Source organism: Esox lucius, chromosome 1, assembly GCF_011004845.1.
Source record: "Esox lucius isolate fEsoLuc1 chromosome 1, fEsoLuc1.pri, whole genome shotgun sequence".
Classification (NCBI taxonomy): domain Eukaryota; kingdom Metazoa; phylum Chordata; class Actinopteri; order Esociformes; family Esocidae; genus Esox; species Esox lucius.
In genome coordinates this window covers 11,407,161-11,419,266 of record NC_047569.1, presented here as the reverse complement: position 1 = coordinate 11,419,266, position 12,106 = coordinate 11,407,161, and the positions used below count along the sequence as shown (strand labels likewise).

The 12,106-nt window shown below is 47.5% G+C and overlaps 1 protein-coding gene across 4 annotated transcripts in view; it reads right to left on the bottom strand.

The window, feature by feature from the left end:
* The window catches only part of LOC105024072 (cytoplasmic dynein 2 heavy chain 1), a 127,037-nt gene that overhangs the window by 20,310 nt on the left and 94,621 nt on the right, over positions 1 to 12,106 (bottom strand). For all 4 annotated transcript variants that reach the window (XM_029119454.2, XM_029119460.2, XM_029119458.2 and 1 more), the window contains 4 exons: positions 5,579 to 5,739; positions 5,321 to 5,446; positions 1,487 to 1,597; positions 66 to 221 (listed from right to left, as the gene is read on the bottom strand). In XM_029119454.2, the coding sequence (XP_028975287.2) occupies positions 66 to 221; positions 1,487 to 1,597; positions 5,321 to 5,446; positions 5,579 to 5,739 (554 nt within the window). The remainder of the gene's footprint in view (positions 1 to 65; positions 222 to 1,486; positions 1,598 to 5,320; positions 5,447 to 5,578; positions 5,740 to 12,106) is intronic.

Below are 12,106 nucleotides of genomic sequence, written 5' to 3'. Positions count from 1 at the left end.
CTGGGGATGTAATTTATAAAGTATTCAGGCACCTGGAGGATTCAGTTTACAAAGTATTCTGGTACCTGGGGAATGTAGTTTCGTCTCTCCTGGCAGACTGCGTGGAACCATGCAAGGCAGAAGAGAGACTGGGCTCTGGGCAGCAGACCCCCTTTACTGATCTGTTCGGGGGTCCACGACTCATAGGTCCTCAACAAGTTCTTCTTTAGACCAGGAGGTGCCTGAAAGATAAAAAGGGAAACATTTAGAGAGAAAAAAAAGACAGAACTTTGGAAGAACATCATAGATGGTGTTGAGGTTTGCTCAGTCAATATTTGAATAAGTCAAACAATCGGCTGATTAGACTAATTATTTGGCAACTGTTTCCACATAATGTCCATAGAATGTTTCAATTCATCTTCAGTCCAGGGTTCTCTTACAATTCTCACAGTTTTGAACTTGACAGGTCTTTCCACAGATGCATGTTTTTCAACAATAGGCATGTATAATTTTACAAATACTTAAAATGTGTATTCACCTCTTTAACACCTCTTTATACCCATCAGACCAGCCTTCTCTAAATATTTTACACTGCCAAGAAGAGTGAAAACTCTTGTATCGTTTCTTATAAAGGTCTTTATATTATTTGGCTTTCCTTGTTATTGCTGCAATATCATGCTCCTTATAACCAATAGCAGCTGATATTGCTTTCCGGGGAAACTCTCAGTGAAGATATGATCAGTGTAAGTGGATAGGGCCGATCCAACACTATTGGTATAAACTCTCCGGTTGAGTGATAACCTGCGTCAAATGACAGGCATTAGTCACAGTTAAAAGCATCCTCTAGAGAGGACAACTGGATGAAAACCAGTAAATGTTCAGGATACCCAGGTGCAAATACATTTCGAGAACAAACACAAAATCTCCAGACGCTAACTGGTCCCACTTACAGCAGTGCCATACAAGAGGATTCATGAGGCGGGTAAACCTGAAACCACAATCTTCCTTTGACATCAGATCTTCCCTGAGCTTTTCAGGGTTCCAGTGAATTCAGCAGAGCCGGCATTCTGTGTGGGTTAAACCGGGGTTGCCCACCCCTGGAGGAGCGGGCTGGGAGTGACGCCAGCAGGAGGTGGGCTATAGACTGGGCCGTGTTAAAAAGACCACTGTTCGCTGGGCCAGGGTTCGCCTGCCTGAGGGAAGGACTGATAACACCGCTCCAGTACTCAGATGTGTGTGTGTGTGTGTTCCTTAATGCCAGCATGTCAAACAGCGCAGCTGGTCAGCGGACTGGTAAGGGCTGGAGACTGCCCTTCCCGGACTCCTTGACTTTTCTAGACTCTGCATACAGTTGAACCAATAACACGCCTCAGGGACACGCCTCGGCCAGGCTGACATGCTCTGCCTTTACCGGTTCCCACTGCACGCCCGGGGTTGCGTCTTACTCAAACGCGTCCCCACAGCTAACATATGTATAGATGTGAGTGTGCGTGTGCGCGTGGTCTACCTCGTAGGTGATCTTGAGGCTGGACTGGAGCAGAATTGAGGGGAACCTGGGATGGACCTCAGCGGTGAGCCAGAGACGGAAGCCTGCCTTGGGCTGCAGAACGTTCAGCTCCTGTGGATGAGAGATGCATTCGATCACCAGGCCGTACTGCGCCTCAGCAATCCGGTGAAGTGCAATTTCAGTGGGTAAATGGGAGTAAAACCGCGACCGTCTGAGGATTCACACGTGGGCCGCAACACTGCATATCAGCTCGCTGGCCCATTCCCTCTCCCACACGCCGTGTATCCGTGTCCATGGGTCTGAAGGGATTCAGATCCGCTGCGTTCAACCCAACAGAAGCCCATTACAGGGCCAATGGCTGCCAAGAGCTTTCTCTGTCGTTCTATATTCATCTACCATTTCCATGTCTCATTCGATCCCTTATCCTCTCTGTGTCCATTTCTTCTTTTCTCTCTCTCTGAGGGTTAAAAATAACTTGGAGGTGCCCGAGGCCTTGTGTCATCAGACTGAGCGCTCATTGACACGCTAAGATGTGTTTCTGCACAATTCAGCATGTAGACACACACACACAGCCCATGTTTCATATTCCATCTGTCTCTACATTAGTGGGCTCTAATTCAGTCTTAAGGAGAAGCGTGTGTGTATGTGTGTGGTGTGTGTCTTTGTATGCCTATTTATTTTCAACCTCTCAAAACCTACAGTCCGTAACCAAAGGTAATAATATATTCTTCTGTTGATATTTTAATGTTAGGCAAGAAAACATTGATTTTTCAAATGCCAAGACGAAGAAAGGCAGCTAACCTGGTTCATAAACAAACACACACAAACACACACACACACACACACAGACCCAAACACAAACACACTGAGTGCAACTGCCTTGAGCTGAAAATCTGCTGCATGTCTGCTGTTGATGTTAAACATTTCTATGTAGAGGTTGACAGAGCCCCTGTTGTCCTCAGGCATGAGTGTGTGTCAGTGTCCGTGTACGCTCGCCTGGTCAGTGAGTTTAGCCCACCAGTCGGCCTCACACTGGTTCAGGGCGCGTGAGGTAGGAGACAGCAGACACAGACAGTAACATACGCGTGCACACACACAAACAAGCACGCACACGCCCTGGGGGCATCAGAGCCTCTGAACCCTGAATCATGAATCATCTTTGACTTGTGATCTGAGACAGATGAAGGAACACGAGAGCCTAAGGTGGCTCAGAGATCCAAAAAGCACTAAGCATGAAAGGGGTTAGGCCGGGGTTAGAGTAGAGGATCTAGTCATTAGCGTGACACACTCTACCATGACGCATGGACAGGTAGGCTGTTCTAGTCTGTATGGAAGGTCTCTCCAGGGTATGACCTCACTATGGGAAAGAGCAGAGATTCCAATTTATATCTCATACTACCTTCAGGTGAAACTTACAGAGAAAACGAAGTCTCTAAAGATTAGAGTTAAATGAGTGCAAAGCAAAACTGAGGGACAAAGAGTAAGAGAGAATCATGTTAATGTACTCCTTATTTAAAATCATTCTGGCGTCTTTCTATTGGGCAGGTCGGCATTTGTCTGCATGGGTGTATGCGTGTGTGTGTGTGTATGTGTGGTCTCCTGTATCTGAGGTTTAATCTCTCAGAAGTCACATCCCGTCTCTGAAATTATACGAAATCTCTAGAGCATGACTTTAATCTACAAAATACAACTGTGTGGCTCAGTGATTGAATATTGCTGTTCTGGTCTGCTTGTCGGCTACAACACAAAACGCCACTCATTCTGTTACTACTGAATGACCGGTTACTGCGATTACGCATTATATCGGGCAATACTGAAGCATGTTATAGTTGATTGGTTGCGGGGAGCAAGGAGGGGTCCCTGTTAAACGCCCCAAACTGCTGCAGTGCAGAGGGAGGGAAAGGGAGAGAGAGAAAGGGAGAGAGGCAAAAAGAGAGCGGGGGAAGAGCGAGAGAGCCTTCCTGCCAGCTTCAATTAAACTCAGAGAGCACTGACCGCCCCTACCTCCCTCCCTCCCCCTCTCTCCCTCCCCCCTCTCTCTCTTGCTAACCGACACTGACCAACTGCTCAGATCTCCGAAGCTACGAAGGAGGTAGGGAGAGAAGGATGACTAGGTAGCGGTGATAAAACAGAGAGGATCTCTTTGTCCTCCATGGCTGCTTCCTACCTGTGTGCCGTGGATGGCCGGTCTCTAACGTCGCGTCCCTCCCCCCTTCACTCAACCTTCCCTTCTCTCACTTTTTCTTTTTAAGCTTCCACGCCGTTTGACCCCCCCCCCCCACACACACACACGCTGTTGTCAGCGGTTGCCGGGCAGACAGACTGAGTCCAACCACACACCCGGAGTCCAGTAATGACATCACTCTGGAGAGAGGGAGGTGGCAGAGAGTAAAGACACGGACTGAGAAGGAGAGGGAGTTATTGAGAGGGACAAAAGTGTGATGGAGGAGTGAAAGGGTGTGCACGAGAGAGTGATTGAGAAGGGGAGGAACAGTGCGGGTGAAAGAGTGATTGAGAAAGGAAACAGAGAGATTGACACTGTGCCAGAAAGACTGACTGAGGAGACAGAGAGAAAGATTGATTGAGGGGAGTCAGAAAGAAAGAGAATAAGAAAGAGTGAACGAGGACTGAAAAGAGACAAGGAAACTGAGACTGTGCGAGAGGAAGAAACAAAGTGACTGAAGAGACCGAGAACACGTGATAGTATAAGAGAGAAATAGAGCGATTGCAAAAGAAGACAGAGAAATAGTGTGAAGGAGACAGAGAAAAAGTGACTGAGGAGAGACCGAGAAAGAGAGCAAAAAGTGAGTGGGGCAGGTGGTGCCCAACACGTGTGTTCTGCCTCACCTGGGCTCTGTCCGTCTGCCTGTCCACCCACCCACTGACCGAATTACCCCATCCACCCACCCACTGACCGAATTACCCCGTCCACCCACCCACTGACCGAATTACCCCGTCCACCCACCCACCGACCGAATTACCCCGTCCACCCACCCACCGACCGAATTACCCCGTCCACCCACCCACCGACCGAATTACCCCGTCCACCCACCCACCGACCGAATTACCCCGTCCACCCACCCACTGACCGAATTACCCCGTCCACCCACCCACTGACCGAATTACCCCGTCCACCCACCCACTGACCGAATTACCCCGTCCACCCACCCACTGACCGAATTACCCCGTCCACCCACCCACTGACCGAATTACCCCGTCCACCCACCCACCCAACAACCCGACCACCCACCCACCGACCACCCACCCACATACTCACCCACCCACCCACACACCCAACAACCCGACCACCCACCCACCGACCACCCACCCACATACTCACCCACCCACCCACACACCCAACAACCCAATCACCCACCCACCCACCGAGCACCCACCCATATACTCACCCACCCACCCACACACCCAACAACCCAATCACCCACCCACCCACCGAGCACCCACCCATATACTCACCCACATACTCACCCACCCACCCACACACCCAACAACCCGCCCACCGACCACCCACCCACATACTCACCCACCCACACACCCAACCACCCATCCACCCACCGACCACCCACCCACATACTCACCCACCCACCCACACACCCAACAACCCACCCACCCACCGACCACCCACCCATATACTCTCCCACCCACCCACACACACACCCAACAACCCACCCACCTACTCACCCACTCACCCACACACCCAACAACCCACCCACCGACCACCCACCCACATACTCACCCACCACCCCACCCACCCACCGACCGACCGAACACGCCATGTCATCCCCCAGCTGAACAGAGAGACACAAACACACGCACCTTCTCCAGCAGTGGCAGCCACGCAGTGACCAGGTGGAGGTTTTTGAGGCAGAGCCAGTTGCCGCTGCGGGAACAGTCTCTCAGGGAGGCCAAGGCCACGTCGGCCTGTCCCTGCCCCATCGCCACCTGGGGACAGACACCGTTAGCTTGACATTCTATCAGAGCGCCGTCCCGTGCATCGTGGCCAACCCGTTGTCAGACGAGCGCTGGTAGGGTGTGTGTCTGTGTGTGTGTGTGTGTGTGTGTGTGTGTGCATACCTCTTGGTAGTTGTCCCGTCCGACGGTCTCGGAGGCCAGCTCCAGTAGTTCCTGGGAGGGGTCCGCGCCAGCTGAGATGATGATGAGGACCGGTTCGATCTCCAGAGTCTCACCATATAACCTCCTGAGGTTCAGGGGAGGGGGGGACAACTCCTTCATTCCTGGAGGGGAAGGGGTGGAGACGGAGAGAGAGAGAGAGAGAGAGGAGTAGAGGTGGAGAGAAAGGTGGACGGAAAGAGTGAAAGACAGAGAGCAGGGGGCGAAACAGAGAAGCTATTAGAGAACAGGGAAGTGTTCCGTTTTATTTTGGGGACTCTCTCTGGTGTGGACAGTGTGTGGATCACATCCGCCACTTTCTCAGAAACCCAGCGTTCAATGTACACATCTCAGTAGGCAGCCCCCCCCCAACCCTCCCAAGAAGGTTGCAGGGAAAGAAAGAACAAAAGGGCAGAGTAAGGACAGGCAGCGACAGCCTGCGAACATCCCCCTCCTCCCCCCTTCAGAGCACCGGTGGCATGTGGCCTCCTGCACACAGCGATCGGGGCTGTGATTACGTACTGTGACTCAGAGATGCTTATCCAACCTGCTCCATGCTGAGCAGCACAGAGCGTGTGTGTTCTGCGAGCTGTTCTGACAGCAGTGTGGCGCGGCCTCATCCGGTACGTCTACCAGAAGGTTTCAATGCCTCGTGAAACTACTCAGGCCCCAGACCAATCTTCTCATATTACTGAATGGCGATTGGTGCATTGACATTTTTGTTTTAAAACACTGAAAGTCAAAATCTATTTTTCTAAGGCGCTTCCTATTATTTGGAAGAAAAATGAAAAACTGTAATGTTACTCGCATAAGTATTCAACCCCTGTGCTCTGGATGTTCCCAGTTTACACAGATGAATGGCTTTGCCCTGAAGAGGACACGATTACATTATCATTGTCCTCCAGCCATTAAAGTTGCTGTCACATTTACTGGATAGAAACACCACTGTTTAAGAATCATTGGTCAGGATGTCAATATGAAGGAAAATAAAGACCATTCTACAAAAAACAGAGATAAAGTAATGTACATGCCTAGATGAGGAGAAGGGTACAAAACACAAGTGTCGCGATCGCAGTGAGCACAGCTGGATCAATAATCAGGAAGTGGACGCTACATCAGACCACCCAAGAACTGCCAAGAAAAGGCATAGGGATCAACAAGGAGACTTATGGGAGAAGCCACAGAGATGCCAACAATCACTCTAAAGGAGTTACAGAGTTCGATCATATCACAAGCTACATATTTCATTTTTAAATGTCTCATCTCATCTCCTTCCGCTTCATCCGGGGCCGGGTCGCGGGGCAGCAGTCTAAGCAGAGATGCCCAGACTTCCCTCTCCCCAGACACTTCCTCTAGCACTTCCGGAGGGACACCGGGGCGTTCCCAGGCCAGCCGGGAGACATAGTCCCTCCAGCGTGTCCTAGGTCTTCCCCGGGGTCTCCTCCTGGTGGGACAGGACCAGAACACCTTCCCAGGAAGGCACCACCACTTCACACTCGGCTGCAAACCGTCCAAGTGCATGCTGAAGGTCCTGGTTTGAAGGGGCCAACACGACAGCATCATCCGCAAAGAGCAGATACGAAATTGTGTGGTCCCCAAACCTGACACCCTCCAGGCCCCTGGCTGTGCCTAGAAATTCTGTCCATAAAAATTACGAACAGAACCGGCGACAAAGGGCAGCCCTGCCGGAGTCCAACATGCACTGAGAACAAGTCTGACTTACTGCCTGCAATGCGGACCAAGCTCCTGCTTCGGTCGTACAGGGACCTGACAGCCCTTAGCAAAGGACCCAGGACCCCATATTCCCGAAGCACCCTCCACAGGATGCCGCGAGGGACACAGTCGAATGCCTTCTCCAAATCCACAAAACACATGTGGACTAGTTGGGCAAACTCCCATGAACCCTCCAGCACCCCGTAGAGGGTATAGAGCTGGTCCAGTGTTCCACGGCCCGGACGAAAACCACACTGTTCCTCCTGAATCCGAGGTTCTACTATCGGCCGTATTCTCCTCTCCAGTACCCTGGCATAGACTTTCCCGGGGAGGCTGAGAAGTGTGATCCCCCTGTAGTTGGAACACACCCTCCGGTCCCCCTTCTTAAAAAGAGGGACCACCACACCGGTCTGCCATCCCAGAGGCACTGTCCTGTCTTGGTTGCACAGGCGTGTCAACCAAGACAGCCCCACAACATCCAGAGACTTGAGGTACTCAGGGCGGATCTCATCCACCCCCGGTGCCTTGCCACCGAGGAGTTTCTTGACCACCTCTGTGACTTCAGCCCGGGTTATGGACGAGTCCACCTCTGAGCCCTCATCCTCTGCTTCCTCAATGGAAGACGTGACGGCGTTTTAAATGTTTTAAATGTAAATGAAGTGCAGAAGACATATATAGAGTAAATGATATCAGCATGGCGTATATTTTTGATTATGAATTTATCAAAATGTCTATGTGAAAATGCAAAAATAAAGTAGTATATAAAGTAGTGTTCAGCTGGTATGGAGGAAGAATGCTCACTGATCACCAGAAGAGCACACATTGCCCAAACCGCATAAAATGTCCTCTGGTGTAAAAAAAAAATGTCATGTCAAACCACAGGACAGTATACTTTTCTGACACCTCCATAGACAGCTTACACTGCACACACTGTCTTTGAGATGTTACAAAAGGTAAAATGTAAAGCCCGCAACAGACATTCATCACATTAAATGTATACATGGACCACAATTGATTATTCCCCAATGTTGTGTTTTTGCTGTGGCCGAAAGGAAGAAACATTTCTCTCTTTAATATAGGAGATATTATAAAAGGCATTAAAAAAACAATGGAGGTTTCTATTGAACTTGATTTGTTTGTCCTAGACTAGGCTAAATCCGTGCCTGCAAAACTGCCCTAAAACCTGCAACAGACATTTATCCCACAGTGGGGTTGGCCAATGTTGAAGTTTTAATGTGATTTCACTAAATTCTATCAAATCCCATTTGGGACAGTCCAACAGTTACTTGAAGCAATTTATGAACTTAGACAAATTGTAGATATTCATTGTTATTCCCCTTTAAGTAATGACTTTATATTTTCATTATTTATTATTGTTAATCAATAAAAATAATAATATAATCTTAATCGGGGGCAAAAAAAACCAGATACTACATGCATGTGCCTGCATATGCACAGACACACACAGGCACACACACACGCGCACACACGCACGCGCGCGCACACACGCGCGCGCGCACACACACGCGCGCGCGCACACACACGCGCGCGCACACACACACGCGCGCGCACACACACACGCGCGCGCACACACACACGCGCGCGCACACACACACGCGCGCACACACACACGCGCGCACACACACACGCGCGCGCACACACACACGCGCGCACACACACACGCGCGCACACACACATTCATGGATATTGAATCTCACGGACAGGATTTTTTTTTTCTCAGTTTGCGACAGCAATACTGAGTGTACAGAGAACACAAAGAATACAGGGAGAGGTTTAATGCTGATCCTGTGAAGAGAGGAAGTCCTGAGAGCAAGAAACAGAATGTAAACAGTATAGAGAGTAAATAGAAAAGGTAGTAAACAGTAGATATACTACTAGTTGTAATTAATTGTGAATTTAAATGATTGTCCTATTTGAATTAGTCCTACTTCTCAGCTAAGTGCTAAAGTGCATAGTGTGTAAAACATGGCTGTCCTCAGTTGAAACACTCACTAACCAGTTCCAAACGGCCTCTGGAAGCAACATCAGCAAAATGTTGATCATCAACAAAAAAACTGTTCTTCCAGAACTTCATGCAATGGGTCTCTATGGCTGGTTAGCCACACACAAGCCTAAGATGTGAAGCACTGTGAAATGAGAATGTGTTCTTCACCATTTTACATTCTGACAACTCTGGGTTTGGCGGATGCCTGGAGAATGCTAACTGCCCTGAATGCATAGAGCCAACTGTGTCAAGTCTGGTGGAGAAGAAATAAGGGTCTGGGGCTGTTTACCTATGATGTCGGCCTAAGCCCCTAAATGCCAGTGAAGGGAAAACCTTAATGCCGAAAAATGCAATGTCATTCTAGACAATTCTTCCAACTTTATGGCACCATTTGGGGAAGGCCCTTTTCCGTTTCAGCAGGACAATGCCCACAAGCTCAAAGCCATTTCCATACAGATGGTTTGCTGGGGTGGAAAAACTTGCTGGCCTGCACAGGGCCTCGACCTAAACACCCGTCCAACACCATGGGGATGAATCAGTACGCTGACTGTGAGCCAGGCCTTATCACCCAACATCAGTGCCCAACATCACCAATGCTTTTGTGGCTGAATGACAGAAAATACCTGCAACAACGTTCCAATGTTTGGTGGAAAGCCTTGAAAAGAGTGTAGGCTGTTATTGTAGCAAAGGGGGGGGTGGCAGGAGATTTCATATTAACGTCCCTGATTTTGGTAGGAGATGTATAACGAGTAGGAGTACACATACTTTTGGCTATGTGGTTTATCAACAGGAGAAATCTAGAGGGGGAACTGAAATATTTATAGCAATCATCACACATAACAATGCTTGGGGAGAAATTAAGAAACTCAAAAAGAGTAAGCAGATAAGAGTTTATAACTCATCTATGCTCAATTTCCATTTTGGGGGGATTAATTAATTAATGAATTCAAGTGCGCAAGCACTAAAGGACATGACAAAGGTTTACATGTTATTTTGTTGATGTTGTTCAACAGCATTGCTTTTTGAAAATTGTACATAACATACTTTCTTAAACCAAAAAATCTGACTGCTATGTTTTTGCTGTGTGACATTCGATTACATTTTTAGAAGAAAAGAGAACAATTGTAATGGAGCATATGGCAAGTGATCTCAACAGCAGTCAAAAGTAAATGTGTGAATTCATTCATGGTTTGTCACATTCTATAAACAACACAGCATAGATGACCTATAGTTGAACTAGGGGTTAAGACTAGACAAGTTAATTACTGTTTCATCTAAATTACACTATTGGGGTATGGAAATACAACACTACTACAATGCCATCATCAATATCAGTGGGCACATTTTTAGTAAAACACAACAAAGCCATCATCATCATCATCATCGTGTTATAAAATTTACTTTGAAAAAGTAAATGATGCAATTAGCTAGCAAAAGCAGTTAAAACATATCTGATGACATAAAAATTATGCTAAAAGTTTTAGCTACTAATCACATGCCTTCTTCAGAGGAGGTATAGTGTATTCAATTGTATCAATTCAATATTATGCTATTACACCTCAAATGTCTACTCAACAGGTGAGATCTTGTTGGGCACTTCTTACCATAAGGTGAGAAAATTCATTTAAAAAAACTGATTTTTTTCAGAAACTGATTTTCAATCCTTAATAATGCACTTTTCTAACAAATCTTCATCCGCTCCAGTTGAGGAAGACTTGAGTAGAATCTCAGTTGGACATAAGCAATCTATGGAAAATATCTTACAAATTACAGGGTAAAACCTTTTCTAAATTAGAGGATATACCCTTTACTAAGAAAATGTCTTAATTTACTGAATTTACAAAAGGAAATTATTTTGAGAGAGTAGTGACAAATAATGATGACAAGTGATTTTCTCATCAAAATTAATTAGGTTTTATATTTTATGCATAATAATCATCCAGTCACAACAGAAGACAAAATTTAAGCCTCATATGTATGAAACTGTTCATAAAAGTTGTTCAAATATCAAACAGACTACATAGATTACTTATAACTTTTTGTTTTTTTGTCGGACATCTGAACATCAACCACCCCAATAATAATAACAATAATGAATGGACAATGGACACTAAATGTACCAGCAATGCAAGTTGCTGTGAATAACAGCAGCAGCTGATGAGAATGTAAAGATTAACTGATCAACATCTCAGCAGGAAGCATGCACAATGCAATGACAATGACCCTGAATATCAGCCCCCCCCACACACACACTGTGCCTCCTGTCTTCTCTGGTTAAAGACTGCTGCGACTTCCGGAACATTCCTTTTGACACTATCTCCTCTCAGACCACACAAGGATATCACCATGGGAGATCACATGGGGTCAAGTAAAACTGTCCTCAAAAAACACAACACCCACATGCATAAACATGTACATACACGGCAAACCCAACCAACCCAGTTTTATTCATATTCTGTTCATGCCACACACACGCACTCACACACAAGCACACCCCTCCATCCCGGCTCTCGGCTAGGGCTAGAACGCCTTCCAGCGACCTTTCCCTGCATTGCCATGGCAACCCTAAGAGAAACATCCATCTGAGTTGACTTGCATGACTGCTGAAGTCTGGTTCCTTACCACCTTTTGACACACTGATATACCCCACGCACATTGACAAGCAAACCAAAACACACACACACACACACACACACACACACACACACACACACACACACACACACACACACACACACACACACACACACACACACACACACAGAACCTATACA